This window comes from Microcaecilia unicolor, chromosome 10 (assembly GCF_901765095.1).
Source record: "Microcaecilia unicolor chromosome 10, aMicUni1.1, whole genome shotgun sequence".
NCBI lineage: Eukaryota > Metazoa > Chordata > Amphibia > Gymnophiona > Siphonopidae > Microcaecilia > Microcaecilia unicolor.
Genome location: NC_044040.1, coordinates 25,357,369 through 25,378,406, shown reverse-complemented (window position 1 = coordinate 25,378,406; position 21,038 = coordinate 25,357,369). Strand labels below are relative to the sequence as shown.

At 45.2% G+C, this 21,038-nt stretch overlaps 1 protein-coding gene across 1 annotated transcript in view; it reads right to left on the bottom strand.

The window, feature by feature from the left end:
• SHANK3 (SH3 and multiple ankyrin repeat domains 3) overlaps nt 1-21,038 on the bottom strand; it is a 704,425-nt gene that overhangs the window by 446,207 nt on the left and 237,180 nt on the right. Inside the window, exon 9 of the mRNA XM_030215777.1 lies at nt 17,088-17,154. Within this exon, the coding sequence (XP_030071637.1) occupies nt 17,088-17,154 (67 nt within the window). The remainder of the gene's footprint in view (nt 1-17,087; nt 17,155-21,038) is intronic.

Here is a 21,038-nt window from a genome sequence, read left to right as displayed (position 1 = left end):
TCATTTCTGAGATGGGTGTCCTCGGTTTCCATTATCGCCGAAAACCAGGGATGACCATCTCTAAGGTTGACCTAAATGTTGAGATTTAGGTAGTCCCCGACCGTATTATCAAAACAAAAGATGGCCGCCCATCTTGTTTCGATAATATGGGTTTCCCCGCCCCTTCGCGGGGACATCCTGCGAGGAAGCCCTCAGGAAAACTTGGGTGCCCCGTTCGATTATGCGTGGCGCATAATCGAATGGGCGGGGCTGGTGGTTGGGAGGCAGGGATAGTGCTGGGCAGACTTATACGGTCTGTGCCAGAGCTGGTGGTGGGAGACGGGACTGGTGGTTGGGAGGCGGGGATAGTGCTGGGCAGACTTATATGGTCTGTGCCAGAGTCGGTGGTGGGAGGCAGGGATAGTGCTGGGCAGACTTATATGGTCTGTGCCAGAGTGGGAGGCGGGGCTGGTGGTTGGGAGGCGGGGATAGTGCTGGGCAGACTTATACAGTCTGTGCCCTGAACAGCACAGGTACAAATCAAAGTAGGGTATATACAAAAAGTAGCACAAATGAGTTATCTTGTTGGGCAGACTGGATGGACCATGCAGGTCTTTTTCTGCCGTCATCTACTATGTTACTATGTTACATCTCAAAAAGGTGCCCAGACTGTGCAGATAACCACTGGAGGGATAAAGGCATGGCCCCCCCTTAATTCTCCAGTGGTCACTGGCCCCCCTCCCACTCCCCTAAAAGGTGAACGTGACAGTAGATACCAGGCTCTATGATAGCTGCAGATATAATGACCATTCCTCTTACAGCAGCAAGTAGATCCCTGGAGTAGCCTAGTGGCTGGTGCAGTCGACTGTAGAGAAGGGGACCCAGGGTACAGTATATATATATTTTTGCTATTTCTGCAGGGCTCTCCATACAGTATATGGAGGTTATGATGTTATGTGTACCTGGGATTATTTATGTGAAGTTCACTGCAGTGCCCCCTGGGCTGCCCCACTGCTCTGCTGGGATATCTGGGTGGCCAGTCTAGTAGGACTGCTGGTCCCCAGACATCTCAATGGCTTGTTTTGGGGCATTTTCCCCTTGGACATTTTTTTGTTTGAAAATGGTCCTAAAAGAAAGATGCACTGAGCACAGGGACATCAAATGGAACTTTTCAAACAAAAAAAAAAATTTTTCTGGTTCAAAAATGACCACGTTTGGCACTGGATTTTTGGACGTTTTACACAAAATGTCCAAAAATTAGTTTGGACGTCATATCGAATATGCCCCTCCACATAAAATTTCAATCACCACTTATTTCAACAAGTATTTCTGAAAGAAATAGCTCTTTAGATATTTCCAAAATGCAAGCTAAGAAGCTACTGTCACGTTTGTGACAGTTTCCTTGTCTGTGCTCACCTCGCCCTCTGGTGGCCAGAACTGGTGGCTACTATGAACTGTCACCCGTTCCAGTCTTCAGCCCAGTCCGGCCCGGATCTTCCGGGCTGCCAGACTGGCTTCTCTTGTTTGTGCCTGAACAGCACCTGTAGCTGCCTTGTGATTCCTGCAGTGAACTTCAGCAGCTGATGGGCTTTATTAATCACCTGGAAACTTCTGTGTTTGCCTTTGCATTGTCTAAGGTCCCTGGTTTTTTGGTGCTTTGTTGCACTTCTGCCTAATCTGTATAGTTCCTTGTCTGTTTCTAGTTAGTCTGTGTGTAGTTTAGCTTAGGTTTATTGCTTGTTTCCTAGTCTTGCTTCTTGTTTGTATTTCTGTGTCTAGTTCTTGGTTGTCTGTGTCTCTTGCTTAGTGGCTGCTCTGCAGCTTTCAGTCCTGTGTCAGTATTTGTACCCTGTTTCAGTGGCTGCTTGGCAGCTTTCAGTTCCTGTCCTTTAGCGTGTCCATTTTCCTGCCTTGTGTAGTATTGTCTGTCTGTGAGTCCTAGCCCAGTTTCCTGCCTTGCTGCCCATGTTTATTCCTTTCCCCTCTGATCCTCAGTCCCTGTTCAGCCTAGTTGGTATCCAGTTCCTGCCCTGTCCAGTAAGTCCTGCCGGCTGCCTGCACCCAGGGGCTCAACTCCCGAGGATCAGCAGGTGAAGTCTAGCTGTTCCTGTCAGAGTTCTGCCTTTTCTCTGGTGTGGGGTGGTTTGCCTGCCACTGCTGCTCCACAGCAGTGGCCCAAGGGCTCACGAACCTAGTTTCTGCCTTGAATACGTGACAGCTACCCCGTTTTATGCAAATCTCTCTTATGAATATTCATTAGGGATACCCTGAAAACTTGACCTATTGGCAGCCCTTGAGGACTAGGAGTGAAGACCACTACTTTTTATATGCTTCCCTCTGCTTCCAACATACATAATCTGATCACTGCAGTGACAGTTCTATGCCGGTGGCCATGCATCAAGGCTCCATCTGGAACCCTTCATCTCGTCACCTTTAAAATGACTCTCTTCCCCTCTTCCCCATGTTCTGTGGGCATTGGCTCTGCAGCATCCCCAGCCCCAGCAGACTGGCATGAAAGATCCAATTTGGAGACTGAACACAGGACTTTCTTTAGGGTAGCAGACGACATTGCGACTAGCCATCAGGCCAGCCTATTTCCACAGCCCCTTAAGAGGAGAATTACTCTCAAAGTCTGTAAACTAGTGTATAACAACCTGCTATTCAATACCTTTTCTTCTCCATGGAGCTAACCTTGTGGTTTAGAATGCTGTACTGTATATGTTTTAGCCTGAGATGCCACTACGTCAAAAGGGGTACAAGTAGATTGATAACCTAGCAGCATTAAGAGAAATGTGCTTAAAGGATGGCTGTATGCAACCGAAGCTTTTGCTGGTAGGAGAAATCACTGATGGAAGGAGAGAGAGAGAGACTACGTTGCAAGTATTGCTGTCGCTGGCAAGAGAACGCTTTGAAGGAAGCATGATCATTTTCGGCAGGAGCCGCTATAGGCAGCAGACTGCTCACAAGATTTCAGAAGAGGCCATGCTCCATTTCACATCTCAGTCAGCAGGAGCCTCAGATCCGGAGGTCAGGGGAATATGGGCTGGACCCTGAAGGGGTCCCTGTCCTGCGGTGAGAAAGCACAGGGGGAAATTTCTAGTCACTTCTCAGTGCAAGTACTTGCATGTTTTAATGTCAGAGCAAGCCCTTACCCTACCCACTTTTCTCTGAACAGCTGATCCTCAATTACTCTCCTTAATCTATTTTCCCCTTTAAAGTGGCGACTATTCTGTTATCAAAGTCAGTTCATGAATAATTACATTCAGGTACAAAACCGAATGAAAAATCATTTGTGAGTATGAGTTTAAAAAAAAGGGAACGCACACCATCAGAATTTTAATGTAGTGTAAGACACAGAGGGAGAGAGAAAATTGATAGGAAAGAGAGACAGCAAGCAACAGAAACTGCAAAGGAGAGACAAAGATATCAAGGGAGAAGAAAAGAGAGCTAATAAGGAGAAAATGATTTGGTGGAAGAAAGAGATTCAACTGCACAGAAGGAGGAACAAATATTTGGGAGAGAAATAAATAGGGAGTCTATACTGAAAGGCAGACATATGAAGGGGGAGAAAGAAACAGCAGCACTGAAAAGAGGTAAGGAAGGAGCAGAATAAAAGAAATTAGGATGAGGAGAACAAGAGAGGCAGAAAAGAGATTGCTAGAGAGAGAGAGAGAGAGAAAAATTGAGAGCAAAATAAAAAGGGCTATTAACCATAAGTACTCGCATAGCAACATCAGGTGCTAACCCTGTAAGTCCTTTCTGAAAAGAAATTCTTTGCCAGCTAATATATAACATCTTTTTGGACACCTCAATGTCCAGTAAAAAGTTATGCACGTAGGCAAAGCTGACAAGTTGCCTAGTTCTAGTATAAAGATTTTTAGGCCAGTCTTGGAATTGCAGCACTTTTGTCAATGGGTAGAATCGGGGATAATAAATCGTATTTATTTGCAACATTTATTAACTGCCTCCCCAACAGTCTGGAGCTGCCCAAAGCGGAGTGTAAGCTATAATCTTAATATAATACAAAGAACACAAATATACATTTAAGGCAATCCGTAAAGCATGCAAAATATTACAATACACTGGAGACATAAGTTCAAAAGGGAAAGTGAAAGGGAGGGGGAAATGGGTCTTGATCTACTGCCATTATGTGGTTTTTTACAACTACATTCAAAGCGGTTTACATGTATTCAGGTACTTATTTTGTACCAGGGGCAATGGAGGGTTAAGTGACTTGCCCAGAGTCACAAGGAGCTGCAGTAGGAATCAAACCAAGTTCCCAGGATCAAAGTCAGCTGCACTAACCACTAGGCCAAGACTGGACAAAAAATCTTCCTTTTGAAACTGGGTAACTTGGCAGCTCTGTTTAGGAGGAGGCAGGATTTGAGTTATAAGGATACTGACAATGTTCTGTTGCTATCTGGATAACTTTACCCATTTAGCAGGACTGCACAAATAAAAGTTCTAACATAAATGGATAAATTACCCATTTAAGTTTAGGACTGCATACTCATAGGGATACCTGGGTCATAGGAGCCGACTCTGTGGGTGCTGTGGGTGCTTGAGCACCCCCAATATTGAGAAAATTCCTTGTATGTGTCCAGGGAGGGGTTATTTCCACTGGGTTTAGCACCCCCAATAATTCTGAAAAGTTGGCGCCTATGACCTGGGTGACTTTTTAATGTTTCACTTTTGAAATCTTTCTTTTCCGTTTTTATATTTTCAGGATGCTTCATCTTGTAAATGAAGCACCGGAAGTGGATGGAGATGAAAACAGTAACGGAGTTCAAAAAATGTGTGGGATAAACACAAAGGAATTCTGATTGGAAGGAATGGATCCACAGAAGCTTAGCAGAGATTAGATAGCAACACCGCTGATTGGGAAGCAAAGCTAGTGCTGGGCATGACTTCTAAGATCTCAGCCTGGATTGTGGCTCAATAGATTTGAATGGGCTGAACTTTTCAGGGGCTTCAATAACTTCAGAAACTTAGAACAAGGACAGTACTGGGCAGACTTCTATGGTCTATGCCCTGAAAATGGCAAGGACAAATCAAGATCAGGTATATATATGAAGTATCACATCATAAATTCATTACATATGGTATCTTGTTGAGCAGAATGGTTGGACTGTACAGGTCTTTATCTGCCGTCATCTACTATATTACTATCCTGCTTATTTTCAAAGGAGAAAGGCGGCCATCTTCCGACACAAATCGGGAGATGGCCGGCCTTCTCCTAAGGCCGGCCAAATCGGTATAATCGAAAGCCGATTTTGGCCGGCTTCAACTGCTTTCCGTTCACAACCAAGCCTTGAAAAGGTGCCCGAGCTGACCAGATGACCACCGGAGGGAATCGGGGATCACCTCCCCTTACTCCCCCAGTGGTCACCAACCCCCTCCCACCCAAAAAAAAATTAAAACACATTTTTTTGCCAGCCTCTATGCCAGTCTCAAATGTCATACCCAGCTCCATCACAGCACTATGCAGGTCCCTGGAGCAGTTTTTAGTGGGTACTGCAGTGCACTTCAGGCAGGTGGACCCAGGCCCATCCCCCCTACCTGTTACACTTGTGGTGGTAAATGGGAGCCCTCCAAAACCCACCCGAAACCCACTGTACCCACATCTAGGTGCCCCCGTTACCCTTTAAGGGCTATGGTAGTGTTGTACAATTGTGGGTAGTGGGGTTGGGGGGCTCAGCACCCAAGGTAAGGGAGTTATGCACCAGGGATCAATTTGTGAAGTCCACTGCAGTGCCCCCTAGGGTGCCTGGTTGGTGTCCTGGCATGTGAGGCGGACCAGTGCACTACAAATGCTGGCTCCTCCCACGACCAAATGGCTTGGATTTGGCCGGGTTTGAGATGGCCGCCATTAGTTTCCATTATCGGCGAAAACCAACGGCGGCCATCTCTAACGCCGGCTATCTCTAAGGGCGGCCCAAATGTTGAGATTTGGCCGGCCCCGACCGTATTATCGAAACGAAAGAGGGCCAGCCGTCTTGTTTCGATAATACAGTCGGGTACGCCGCTTAACAGGGCCGGCATTGGAGATGGCCGCTCTTATAGATGGGCGCCCCCATTCGATTATGCCCCTCTATGGGGCTCATTTTCAAAGCACTTAGACTTACAGTGGAACTCTGTAAGTCTAAGTGCTTTGAAAATGAGCTTCAATGCTACTATGTTACTATGATACTGAATATCAGTCATAAGACAAAAATCATCTGCTTATCTTCATGTGGCAGCCACCTGAGTACCTACCCCAGAGAATTCATAGGAAAGGGACAGACAAACATAAAAGCAGCATAAAGACTGAGAGAAAGACAGGATGAGAGATAAGAGGAAGGTGGCACAGACTGCAAACCCAGATGTCCCATGAGAGACCACCAGTGACAGGCAAGCACCAGATGTTCAGCATAGGATGCGCTTTTCAATTAAGTGATGAGAACAGGTTATCGAGGCTTTAGAACTGACAGGTGGATATGACGCATGGACCGGCAAACAAGGAAGGGGTATGTGTGCTTAAGGTGCCACAATGGCTTATGCAGACAACCTGAGGCCCACCTGACTCTACACTATCTACCGTATTTTTCGGACTATAAGACGCACCGGACCATAAGACGCACCTAGGTTTTAGAGGAGGGAAATAGGAAAATTTTTTTTTTCCTTTTTCCCTCCTCTAAAACCTAGGTGCTCCGGTGCGTCTTGTCCGAATCCCTCCCTCCGAGTTCGGGATCGTCCTCCCCCCGGCCCTGTCACCACTTCTCCCTACTCACGTCACGCGATCTTCCCTGGTGATCTAGTGACGTCGGGGCAGGAAAGAGCCCCCTCTTTCCTGCCCAGCGCGCTGCTCTCCGTCCTCCTGTATGCTGCCTGACGGTCTCGGCGAGATTCAAAATGGCCGCCGAGAATTGAAGTCTCGGCGGCCATTTTGAATCTCGCCGAGACAGTTAGGCTGCATACAGGAGGACGGAGAGCAGCGCGCTGGGCAGGAAAGAGGGGGCTCTTTCCTGCCCCGATGTCACTAGACCACCAGGGAAGATCGTGTGAGTAGGGAGAAGTGGTGACAAGGCCGGGGGGGAGGGCGATCCCGAACTCGGAGGGAGGGAGGGCAGGCAGGCGATCCCGAACTCGGAGGGAGGGAGGGAGGGAAATATCTACCTTCGGACTATAAGACGCACCCCCCATTTTCCTCCCAAATTTGGGGGGAAAAAGTGCATCTTATAGTCCGAAAAATACGGTAAATCTAGTGCCACTACACTGTTTCCTTGCTGACTGGATGAAGGGAGCTTAGCTCCAGAAAGCTAGTCAGAGGTATGCTAATTTAATCCAGTGATAAAGTATTACCTACAACTTGTTTGTTAATCCTTGTTTCAGTTTACGGTTTATTTATTTCTTGATATACCATGAATCATAAGATAGAAAATCTGAGCAGTTTACATTACAATAGGTAATTTTTTTTTTTTTAATGGGAAAATGACAGTTCACGAATTAAGTCAAGTCATATAAAACAGAAGGGAAGAAACAGAAGAAAAAAAGAAACCTAAGTTACAATTTTATGCTTATAAAGGCTATGGGAAAGGAGGGGAGAGGTGAATACAATAGGAAGGGTCAGGAAGAATTATTGTTGCACGTGTTCCTAGATCAGGGGGAGAGCTTGAAAGCTTTCATATGTTTTAACTCTGAAGGTTACGGATCAACCAGGGTTTAATACCATTCTTAATTTCTAAGTATGAGGGCTCTATCCTGAGACTGAGCGAAAGACTATCAGGCTTATTTTCGAAAGAGAAGGACGCCCATCTTTCGACACAAATTGCAAGATGGGCGTCCTTCTCACAAGGTCGCCCAAATCGGCATAATCGAAAGCTGATTTTGGGCATCCTCAACTGCTTTCCGTCGTGGGGATGACCAATGTTCTCGGGGGCATGTTGGAGGCGTAATGAAAATGGGACTTGGGCGTGCCTAACAAATGGGCATCCCTGATGACCACTTGGACAACTTTACCTGGTCCTTTTTTTCTTACAAGCAAGCTCAAAAATGTATCTGAACTGATCAGATGACCACCGAAGGGAATCGGGGATGACCTCCCCTTACTCCCCCAGTGGTCACTAACCCCCTTCCACCCTCAAAAAAATTTTTTAAAATATTTTTTGCCAGCCTCTACGCCAGCCTCAAATATCATACCCAGCTCCATGACAGCAGTATGCAGGTCCCTGGAGCAGTTTTAGTGGGTACTGCAGTACACTTCAGGCAGGCAGACCCAGGCCCATCCCGCCCCCTACCTGTTACACTTGTGGTGGTAAATGTGAGCCCTTCAAAACCCACCAGAAACCCACTGTACCCACATTTAGGTGCCCCCCCTTCACCCATAAGGGCTATGGTAGTGGTGTACAGTTGTGGGGAGTGAGTTTTGGGGGGCTCAGCACACAAGATAAGGGAGCTATGTACCTGGGAGCTTTTTCTGAAGTCCACTGCAGTGCCTCCTAGGGTGCCTGGTTGTTGTCCTGGCATGTCAGGGGGACCAGTGCACTACGAATGCTGGCTCCTCCCACGACCAAATGGCTTGTATTTGGTTGTTTCTGAGATGGGCGTCCTTAGTTTCCATTATCGCCGAAAATCAGAAACGACCAAGTCTAAGGACAACCATCTCTAGGGACAACCGAAATGTCAAGATTTGGGCATCCCTGACTGTATTATCGAAATGAAAGATGGACGCCCACTTGTTTCGATAATACAGGTTTCCCAGCCCCTTCGCGGGGACGTCCTGCAAAGACGTCCTCAGGAAAACTTGGGCGTCCCTTTCGATTATGCCCCTCCATGAGTTCCGAATTGTGTCTAGCCATATATGGCGATGTGATGGGACCAATAGTAGATGTTGATTTGAAGACCACAGAGTACGCTTATAAAATAAGAGTAAGTCTGATAAAAATGAAGGACCACCAGAATGCAGAACCTGATGGATAATAACAGAGTTTTTGGATAATCTGAAAGATTACTGGTAACCAGTGTTCGAGCAGAAAAAGAGGAATGATGTAATCACATTTCTTCTTACTGTAGACAACTTTATGGCTGTGTTTTGTATGACTTGCAATCTCCTTGATTGGGACAACGAAAGGCCATGATAAAGAGAATTACAATAATCCAACTTGGTTATTACAAGAGTGAGTAATAAAGTCTGGAGAGGGGAAGGTTCAAGTATAGATCAAATTGAGCGAATTTGTCATACAGTATAGAAGCATTTATTGATAACATTAGAGATTTGGGGGCAAAAGGATAGAGTATTGTCGAGAGGGACTCCAGCTATCTTCACTGCACCCTACAATGAATGATATCCCAGAGCTAAGAAACGCTAATCCAATGTCCCGTCCTTAAAGGGAACTGCAGTACCATGTATTATAGGAGGAGAAGAAGGTGGAGAAGAATGAACTAAGAATTTAATTGCTTCAAATTTAAAAAGGTTCAATTTCTCATGGTTGGTGGTAAGCCAATTGGCAATGTTGTCAAGCTTAGAAGATATTGTAGTCATATTTTATGGAGAAGACAGTTCTAAGGGGATCAAACTCTGTATGTTGTCAGCATATATAAAGAATGTGAAAACAAGAGATTCAATGAGTACGGCTAATGGCGATAAGAAAATATTTAAAAGAATTGGTCCTAGGATAGATCCTTGTGGTACTCCCAAATTTAGCAGCTTCACTTGTGATGATTCAGAGTTTACATGAACAAAGAAAGGATGGTTGGTGAGGCAGGATTTAAACCACTGTAGAGCAGTACCATGTATATTTAGTTCGGCCAAAAACTGAAGAAGGCTAGAATGATGCACATGGTCAAATGCTGCAGAAAGATCTAAAGTAATCAACAGAACCTCCCTATTAGTGTTATGGAAAAGGCTGACGGAGTTATAAAGTCCAAGGAGTGAGAATTCGGTAGAGTGATGGCCCGAAAGCCGGTTTGTTGTGGGTGAAGATCATTTGTCTTGTTTAGATAGTCAACTAATTGTTTGGCAACTAACTTTTCAGCTATCTTAGAGACAAATGGGAGATTCGATATGGGATGTAGTAGGAAGAAGAGGAGAGATCCTTCTTTGCGTCCTTACAACGTGGGATGACCACGGTTTGCTTCCAGTAATCTGGGAAATGGCCATATAAAAGACTAGTGGTCATCACTGAGGTCAAGAAAGAAACTAGAGATTCAAGAAAACACTTAAGAAGAAAAGCAGAAAATGGCTCTGTGTGAGAGGATGAAGGATTTAGAGAAGAAACGATATGAGAAATGTGTGAGGAGGAAGGGAAGGTAAAACAAGAGAGAGAAGTTTTGACAACTAAATACAAAAACCATCTGTCAAGCCAGGAGAATACATCAGGCACTGAGTCAACGCTACAAGGAGAACAAGATGTTTTAACTCTGAAGACTTGTACCCAGGCCTGCCATTCTCATGGTGTCTCACAAATTACAGTATATCATTGGCTCCTAACATTCTATACATTTCATTAATTTACCTCATGTGAAAGCCCATTTTACATTTGAATGTTGAGATCAGATTTCAAACAAAAAAAACAGCACCACGGGCCTTTAAAAATGGAACACAGTTCTTTAATGAATGAGCCTTGACAAAAAGACCCGACACGGGCCATGTTTCGGTGACTAGCACCTGCGTCAGGGGTCCCCATGTCTCATATAGTAAAAGCTACAAAGCACCAAGGCACTTTCACTTTCTGTATCCAGATTTCAGACATCCAAGTCAGGATGTGCTCAATTCCAGTGATATTTTACAGAAGGCTCCGCTAAACATAGAGCCTTTTGTAAAATATTTATAAGGGTATGCAGGAATGCATATGTATTTGCTGGTACGCACAGCTGGAACAGCCATTTTACAAATATACAAACGGAAAAAAGGAGCAACACAAACCCAGCAGCTTCCCATTCAGATGTTTTGGGTTAGAGAGTATATTAATAAACTGTTATTATGATTATGATAATGATTATTATTAACATTTCCACACAGAAGCAGCAATTTTGCAACTTTCACATGTGACAGTCCAATTTTACAAACCTAAATGTGGAAGTGCACCCAAAATAAATAGTGAGGTTGCAATTCCTATTTTTCTCCATTTTAGACACGTAAACAAACAACGATGGATTAAGGAGAATTACTTGTTTAATCTCTTGCGTAAAGCCCTGGCCAAGACCAGAACTTTAAAAAATTCTCTGCATACCTTTGAGCTGATGTAAAACCCAACAGGGACATTTTTTGCCATAAACATATATTCCTTTTGTAAAGGGGCGGCCCGACCATTTGGCCATCTGAGGTGGGAGCCTTAGGCGGCTCTCTTTCGGGAGCGGCATCTCCCCCCTTCCTTCCTCCATCCCGTTCCCCGATTTTACTTTCTTTTTATGATTTTTAAAAGCCGGCAGTGGCAGCAATTCCCATACGCAGCCCTGCCATCGGCACCCGCCTCTTCCCTTTACTGCACCCGCCTCTCTGATGTAACTTCCTGTTTCCTCAGAGGCGGTCACTGTAGATAAGAGGCCAGTGCCAATGGCAGGGAAGCGTGTGGGAATCGCTGCCTCTGCTGGCTCTTAAAAAACGTAAAATGTAGGGTACAGGAAGGAAGGGGGGAGATGCCAGAACTTGGCTGGGGGGGGGGGGGGAGGGAGTGGCATCTCACCCCTGCCTCAGGCGGCATCTTGCCCTGGGCTGCCCCTGCTTTTGTAAAATGGGGAACACAGATTTTTATCCTGCCCAAGGCAAGCCAAAGCCATGCCCCATACCACGCCCCCTTGAAATCGCCATGTGGTGTGGATCTCCATATGTAAACAGCAACTTTCTGAAATTGTCAATTACTTAAGTGTGCAATTTACATGCTTAACAGCCATTATTTATAAATAGAGATGCTTCTAGAATAACTCCAACGATCTCTACACAGGGACAAAAATTTTTAAGAAGAGGAGAGATGTAATTGGGAATATGGAATACTCAAAGGTACAGCAAAATTTCACACGGACACAAGCCACACACAGCCCTATGTATTATAGCCAGACATGACATAGAGGCCTATTTTCAAAGCACTTAGACACACAAAGTTAAGTAGATCACACACAAGAGCAGTTCTTATCTAGATGTACATAGATCAATATTTAAAAAAAAAATATCAGAACACCTACATTTAAAAGCCTAAAGGGCCTATTTATTAAAGCTTAGCGCATGCTAACGAAATTAGCATGCGGTAAATGCTCTGCAGCCCATTTTATACCTACGGACCATTTGGCATTTAGTGAGCGCTAATTTCATTAGCGCACACTAAGCTTTAGTAAAAAGGGCCCCTCGGTTTGACACATTTGTTTTTATTTTATTTATTCACATGTGTTAATCACCTAACTACAGTGGCTCTTGGCACAGAGAAACTACTTCAAAAGTTCAAATACTATCAACAGTTATATACAATAGAATTCATAATATATGATTACCATAAAAGTAAAACTAAGCAATTAAAACAAGAATAGAAGAATTCAACAACAAACTAAGGGGACCTTTTACAAAGGCACACTAACGTTTTTAGCGTGCACTAAAAAATAAGCATGAGCTAAAACCACAAGACCACCTTTGCGTATGACCCCCTAAAATAACTTAGCAAAATACTAGACCCTACAATGAATGATATCCTAGAGCTGGGAAATGTTAACCCAATGTCCCAACTCGAATTCCTTAAACTCGGGGACCTAATTACGCCACCAACTTTACATATATAGGCACTCAATTATGGAACGCTTTACCCAAACACGTAAAATCTACCCAGAACTTCCTAAATTTTCGAAAATTATTGAAATCAGTATTGTTTAAGAAGGCTTATTCCCCAGGTTTTAACCTAACTTGAATTAACTATTACTATAAATTCAGATCCAAGGACAATAATTACTTGCCTTTTTGATGTTTAATTGCTATTTTATATCTTATTCTCAATTTGTAAAATTGTTTTTTTTTTGTCTTGTACTGTAGCTTGCACTATAGACTTTGTAAACCACTTTGAGCCTGCGAACAGTGGGAAAATGTGGGATATAAATGTAAGAAATAAACTGTATTAGGGGGTCCTTTTACGAAGCTGTGGCAAAAGGGGGCCTGCACTGGCGTCGGAGAGTGGTTTTGATATGCGCTGAGGCCTTCTTTTACCGCAGCGGGTAAAAGGCAGGTTTTGGGGGGGGGGGGTTTCAAGAAATGGCCATGCGGCAAGTGAAGCACTTGCCACGCGGCCATTTGAGATGGCGGTAAGGGCTCCAAAGCTAACCCGGCGCTAACCGGACAGTACACGGCACTGCCCGATTATCACCAGGTACACACCGGCACTATAAAAATTGAAATATTTTTGCAGCCCCAGAAATGGCGCACACTGTGGGAGTACTGTGGTAGCCCGGCGGTACTTCCCTTTTAGCGAGCGGTAAGCCTACGTTGGGCTTACCGCCAGTGGTGTTCCTTGGTCGGCTGCCACCCAGGGCGGATCAACACTGCGCACCCCCCTCCCGGGTTTAGCACAACATCCTCTGGGTGCAGTGTCATCTCCCCCTGGCGCATCACATCCAAGCCCCCCCCCCCCCCCTCAGGGGCATTCTTCTTTCCTGCTGGGGTGCTGGGAGCAGCCGCGTGGCTGTCGGCTCTGCCGGTTCCCTGCTCCCTCTGCTCCGGAACAGGAAGTAACAGCAGAGGGAGCAGGGAACTGGTGGAGCCGACAGCCGTGCGGCCGCTCCCTATACCCTTCCTGCAGCGTTCACCCGGGGCGGACCGCCCCACCGCTTCATAAAAGGGCCCCTAAATGTTTAACCAGGCCTTTAGTGTACGTTAACAGTAACACAGCAACATATTATGTTAACACAGATTAACTGTCACATTAAACACCTAATGCTAAAAATCAAATAACGTGGCAGGGAAGGGATGGAAAGTGCACTTTGCAGTTAATGTGGGTGTCGTTACCGTGCAATAACTGCTAACGTGGTAAATAACGTGAAGCAGTTAATTACATCTTCAGAGATGTACCTAACTGCATTTCACATTAGCAGCCACACTAAGACACTAAGGTATTTGTGACCTGGATTGGCCACTGTTGGAAACAGGATGCTGGGTTTGATGGACCTTTGGTCTGTCCCAGTGTGGCAACACTTATGTACTTAGGATTCTCAATGGAATCTTGCTACTCTTTAGGGTTCTAAATAGAATGTTGCTATACACTTTGAAATTCTGCATGGACTCTTGTTATTCTTTAGAAATCTAGAGTCTTGCTACTCTTTGGGGTTCTACATGGAATGTTGCTATTGTTTGGGTTTCTGCCAGGTACTTATGACCTGGATTGGCCACTGCTGGAAACAGGATGCTGGGCTCGATGGACCTTTGGTCTTTCCCAGTATGGCAATACTTATGTACTTATGACATAAGCATCGCCACACTGGGACAGGCCAAAGGTCCATCTAGCCCAGCATCCTGTCTCCGACAGTGGCCAATCCAGGTCACAATCACCCGACAAGATCCACGGAACAAAGCATTTTGTATTGCTTGTCCCAGGAATGGTGGATTTTTCCCTATGTCCATTTAATAACATTCTATGGCCTTTTCCTTCAGTAAACTGTCCAAACCTTTCTTAAACTCTGCTAAGCTAACCGCCTTAACCACATTCTCTGGCAACGAATTCCAGAGTCGAATTACGTGCTGAGTAAAAAAAAAATTTTCTCTTATTTGTTTTAAACTTACTGCACTCCAGCTTCATTGCATGCCCCCTTGTCCTAGTATTTTTGGAAAGCGTAAACAGATGCTGTTAACAAGTGATAAGTAACAGTAGTAGTAGCAATCGCTATCCAGCATTAATAGCATGTTTACCTTCCCCAAAGTCCGGCGAAAGTCCCCAGCTGTTACCGCAGAGGATTTGCACTATGTCTTAGCTTTCACTGTTAGTGTGCAAAAAGTGCAAATCCTTAGTGCAAGTTAGTAATAGGGGCCCCTTATGTTAATTTGACTAAATGGGGGAGGGAGGGAAGGATTATTCCTTTAGATTGTAAGCTCTTCTGAGCAGGGACCATCCTTATTCGTTAATTTGTACAGCGCTGCGTAACCCTAGTAGCGCTCTAGAAATGTTAAGTAGTAGTAGTAATTATTCAAAGCACTTAGGTGGTAAAGTGCTTTTGCTTGAAAATCAGTTTCTAAATGATGCCTGCTATTTACTTACCTATATTTAAGTACTTAGCTTAAGTGCTTAGGTCTGGACATCAGTGTCAATCACCTACTTCACTTCACTGATGTCCCATCTCTGGCCCCACCCACTTTTTATGAACCTAAATTTTGAAACTTAATAATTATAAATGTCTAAATGTAAATGCACAAAGGGGGAAAATGTTCATTTAGGAAGATTAGGCACCGTACTCTTTAAGCAGTCAATGCACAGTAATAACGCCCACACTAATGCGTTCTTTCCTTGCCACTTAAATTGAATTTCAGCAATACATGTTTAACGTGACAGTTAACTTGTGTTAATGTAATGTGCTGCTTCTTAACTGCTAATATGCAGCAGTTGTCCCTAGGAACACTCCCTTACTGAGGCTGCAGTTTAGCCACCTTATGGCAGGTGGCGCTAGCCTACCATGTCAGAGGCTGAGTCAGAGGGGCGGGGCTCAGGTTGGGAGGTGGTTAAAATGCTCTGGAACAAAGGGGATCAGAGAGGCCCTGTGGCAAGAAATCCCTGGAGCAAGGATCCACATAAGGTGATCAGATGTTTTATACTGAGTGAGAAGAAGTATGAAGCTTATGATTGAAGGAATTCCAAGGTTGACTGCCAAGGTAGGTTCAGAATCCCTTGGTTGATGAACTGTGGTTATGAGTAATGAGGACACTGTATATGGAGTGGCCTAGTGGTTAGGGTGGTGGACTTTGGTTCTGGGGAACCGAGGAACTGAGTTCGATTCCCACTTCAGGCACAGGCAGCTCCTTGTGACTCTGGGCAAGTCACTTAACCCTCCATTGCCCCATGTAAGCCGCATTGAGCCTGCCATGAGTGGGAAAGCGCAGGGTACAAATGTAACAAAAATAAAATAGATATTATTGGAGATTCTACATGGAATGTTGCTACTATTAGAGATTCTACATGGAATGTTCCTATTCCACTAGCAACATTCCATGTAGAAGGCTGCACAGGCTTCTATTTCTGTGAGTCTGACGTCCTGCACGTACGTGCAGGACGTCAGACTCACAGAAGCAGAAGCCTGCGCAGCCACATTGGTGGAATAGCAACATTCCATGTAGAATCTCAAATAATAGCAACAGCAACAGTGGAGAAGTGGCCTAGTGGTTAGGGTGGTGGACTTTGGTCCTGGGGAACTGACTTCGATTCCCACTTCAGGCACAGGCAGCTCCTTGTGACTCTGGGCAAGTCACTTAACCCTCCATTGCCCCATGTAAGCCGCATTGAGCCTGCCATGAGTGGGAAAGCACAGGGTACAAATGTAACAAAAAAAAAAAAAGACAGTAGCCATGCCAGAGGTGGACTATTGAAAGTGAGATTGTGTTTGAGGGATTTCCATGAGGAGTATTGAACCTATCAGGAAACAGGCTTGTTTATTTCCCTTGTACATAGTAATAACGTTTTCCATTTTGACTTTACACTACTCTCTGGAGTGTTTTCAAAGGGTTCCATGATGCCTTGCAAAGTCACGCTATCAAAGTGCACTAAAAGCCTGGTTAAAAACCTAACACAAATTAGTACTGGGTTTCTTCTTTTGTTTGATTTATATCACTTTTCCAAGGGATATTGTCCAAATTAGTGCACAACATATCAAAACATAAAATCTGGGGCCGAAAAACAACACATACACAAATATAGCCCACCCATGTCAAACATTCAAAGAGGAGAGACCTAAAATTCCAAATCACTCATCTATATAAAACCTACCAGTACTCAAGAACATAATATCTACCCCATAGAAAACAAGCAGACAAATGAAGAAAAAGAGCAGATCTTACCAAACCCAGCTATATCTTAACACTCAGAAACACACTGCCCATAAATACCTCATGCTTTGCAAGTATTTTGAAAGCACTGTTATTAGTAATAAGTTTTTCAAAAGAAAATGAGACAACTCACCAACATCGGACTCTTTGTGGGTTTTGATGATTTCAGCCAGTTCAAAATTTCCTGCAATTATGGCAACCTGCAAGAGAGAATGGGACAGCAGATGGGAATGTGATAGCCAGAAAGAAAGCAGGAGGGGGTCAGAGAAGGAGGGAGAGAGAGAGAGGAGGCGAGGATAGTTGCAGTGAAAGGTCATCAAAGTGAGGGATTAACATAGTAGAGACAGAGGAAAAGTGAATAGGAAGGAAGAGAAAGTATTGGTCAGTATTGCAATTTAGAACTCTATAACACTATACAAAGATGACAATCTCACAAGAGTCCACAGCAATTGTTATATCCCACCATAAGTATCAGCTGCATATTACTGAGCTTGATATGGAAAAGGGATGACAACTACAATGACAGAACATGGAATTTGTTGACGGACGACCTCCTCTAAAGAGACTACTGTCTACTAGACTCCTCCTACGTTTGACAGATGAGAGACTTGCCCCTATATACTGTCGAATGTAGGAGACGTCTAGTCGGGGAGGGAGCCGGCACCACCAGGTGTCACTCTAGCTGGTGAATGAGGGGCCTAGCACCATTGATTGTCATCCTGGCTGTGAGAAAGTTGTCCCTTTTCTTTTAAATAAGAAAATGAACCATCAACTAGCATCACCCCTTGCTCAACTGATACCCAGAACTAGCTAGGATAGGAGCCACAGATGAGCACCACAAAGGAGCTGCATGAACCATCTACCATCCGCTTGGAGACAGAGAGAAATACTGAACATTCCAGGCTGCATGACACCATTAAGGGCAAATTACTTGAAACTATTTTTTCTCTTGTCTCTTTCCACCCATCAGTCTGGACTGGTCTGGTAGAGACAAAAAGGAAGGAATCTTGCTACTCTTTGGGATTCTGCCAGGTACTTGTTGGATTGGCCACTGTTGGAAGAAGGATACTGGGCTACATGGCCCATTGATCTGACCTAGTATGGCTATTCTTATGAGAGACAGCAGAGAGGAAGGGTAACACCCAAAGAAGCCAGGATAGCCCAAAACTTGGAACTGGGAACAGGCCTTAGAGCTAAAGGGAACCTTTTGCCCAGTCAAAGAAAAAGTGTGGCTGAGCAGTTGTTGAGAAGCAGAGGAGGAGAGGAGAGCTAGTGAATTTCCACTGGCATTAAAAATGATAGGATACTTTGCAACTAATGAGAAAGGACTTAACAAAAATCTGGATTTCCGTTACAAATCATACAATTGTACTGCTTTGTCACTTTCTGAATAAACATCCCTCTCTCTCTTTTTCTCAATCTTCCCCTCAGCTTTTTCCTTGAGACTGTTATTGGAAAGCTTTTAGGTTGCAACAGCCATTTTCCTTCAGCCACTGCAAGGGGCCTGTGTTTCTGCCCCCAAAAATCACCACAGACCACCAGGGCTACAGGTAGATCTGGACGGCTGGGGGTGGGAGCCTTCTGGGGTGGGGGGAGTGTTGTTCTTGCCACAGGCTGGGGGAGGGAAAGAGGGTCTTTGTCGGGGAGCAGGAGGTGGCTCAGATGCTTTTTTATTTTTTTTATTAAAAAAAAAGTTATGTGTGCCCCAGCCCGATATTCAGTGCTAGGACCCGCATAGCTAGGCCAGCCAAAATTAGGACAACTTTTGAGCTGTCCTAAATTTGGCCACTTAACTATGTGGGTGCCTGCACTGAGTATTACCGACACTACTACTACTACTTATCATTTCTATAGCGCTACTAGACATACGCAGCGCTACATGAAAAAACAGTCCCTGCTTGACAGAGCTTACAATGTAATCAGGACAGACAAACAGGACAAATAAGGGATAAGAAGAAAGAGTAGCAAGATTCCGGAATTCCAAAGAGTAGCAAGATTCCCGAATCCCAAAGACTGCTACTACTACTTATCATTTCTATAGTGCCACTAGATGTACACAGCACTGTACACTGGACAAGAAGAGACAGTCCCTGCTAATCTAATTAGGACAGACAAACAGGACAAATAAAAGATAAGGGAATTACTAAGGCATAACCCCAGGCTCCTCATACGTCCCCTGACTTGCCCCTTTTTTTGATGGCGGTCAGATGCAATATAGAGCGGCACTGCCCGCTTTAGTGCCAATAAATATCGGAGGGTAGGCAGCAACAAACAATTTAAGTGGGCAGGAGCCTTTCCTACCCACTTAAATCGCTTTGAATATTGACCCCATATTGTTGTGGTATTGTGTTACAAGACTGCATCATATATAACCTGCCTTTATGGAGCTGGCTTGGTGGCAAATTACCATCTGCTCTGTTTTGATGCCTGTGTTTAATCTGCGCACAATGGAAGATAAAGATGTGTTCAGGGAGCGGGCTGAGGGGGTGCCTTCCTTGGGGTGTTGGGGTGAAGAGGTATGCACGACGAACACAGAAGAAAACAAACCTCTGCACTGGACAAGCCAAAGAAAAAAGTCACAGTGAAGGGGTTGAGACAGATGATGCAAAAGAACTTCTACTGGACTCAAAAATGTTCACAGCAAAAGTTTTATTAATAAAACTAGTAAAAAAGACCCATTTCTGACACAAATGAAACGGGCGCTAGCAAGGTTTTCCTTGGAGTGTGTATGTTTGAGAGAGTGTGTGTGAGAGTGACTGTGTGAGAGAGAGAGAGTGAATGTGCGAGTGTGTGTGTGTGACAGAGAGAGAGAGTGAGACTGGGTGCGAGTGTGTCTGTGAGAGAGAGAGTGTGTGTGTGAGAATGAGAGTGTGTGCCAGGGGCCCCTCCCTCCCTCCCAGTTCCAGGGTCGTCCCCCTCCCTCCCTTCGAGTTCCAGGGTCATCCCCCCTCCCTCCCTCGAGAGGGGGTGTGTCCATCGGGGAGGAGGGTGGGTGAGGGGGGCTCTGGGCGGCGGACGGGGTCCAGCGGCGACTCGAAAGGGGGGAGGGAGAGAGCAGCGGCTCCAGCGCCGACTCGGGAGCGAGCGGGGGGAGAGGGTGGGGTCCTCCAGGTCCAACGGCGAGGCGAGTCAGGACGGGAGAGGGGAGAGGGTGGGGGATCCAACTGCAACTCGGGAGGGAGTCGATCGGGGAGGAGGGGGAGGGCGAGGGTCCGAACTGGGAGAGGAGAGGGAGGTCGGCGGGACGGCTTGCGTGCGGCTGCAGGGAGTGTCCATCATGGAGCAGGGTGGGTGAGGGGGACTCTGGCTGGGGGACGGGGACCAGCCGTGACTCGGAGGGGTGAGGGAGAGAGCCACGTCCTCTTCCCTCTCAGTGTTCTGCCCTTGACGTCATTACGTTTGGACGTAAGGGCGGGACAGTGAGACATGCTTATAGGCAGCACGAACTCTACAAACCGCACGAACCCTTCAGTGCCACGGGGAGTCAGCTTCAGAACATTGGAGTTGGAAATTATTATATAGGATCTGGACTCCACACGAGTCATGTTTCGGCTGCTCAGGAGAGGTATGCCATGGAGAGAGGGGTATGCTGGGCAGACTGGATGAACTGTGCAGGTCTTGATCTGTCATCATTTACTAACGTTACTATGTTAGATTGTGAACACATGATAAGATGGGTAAGAACACATTCTGAATTGTTAAGCTGAGAAAAGAAGAGACAAGATGGCAGGACGTGAGTGGCACAAAAGAAAGCTAAGCAGATTCAATAAGATGACTTTTTTCAGATATGTCAGTGAAAGGAGCAAGTGCAGAAGTGGGAATATAAGAGCCAGAGATTAAAAAAAAAGAGCACTGTGTGGAAAATAAGAAGGCAAAAAAGGAAATGCTATATAAATACTTCTGTTCACTGAAGAAGAGTCGTGAAGACCACTAAAGGTTGGCGGGAGTATATAAGGGAATGGGATAGATGCCACACTGTTTACAAAAGACAGTTTTTGAGCAGCACTTTAGAAAGGACGTCCAACTCAGAATATGGACGTCCAAGTTTGTATGTCAGATATGGGCGTCCATTTCTCACGTATTT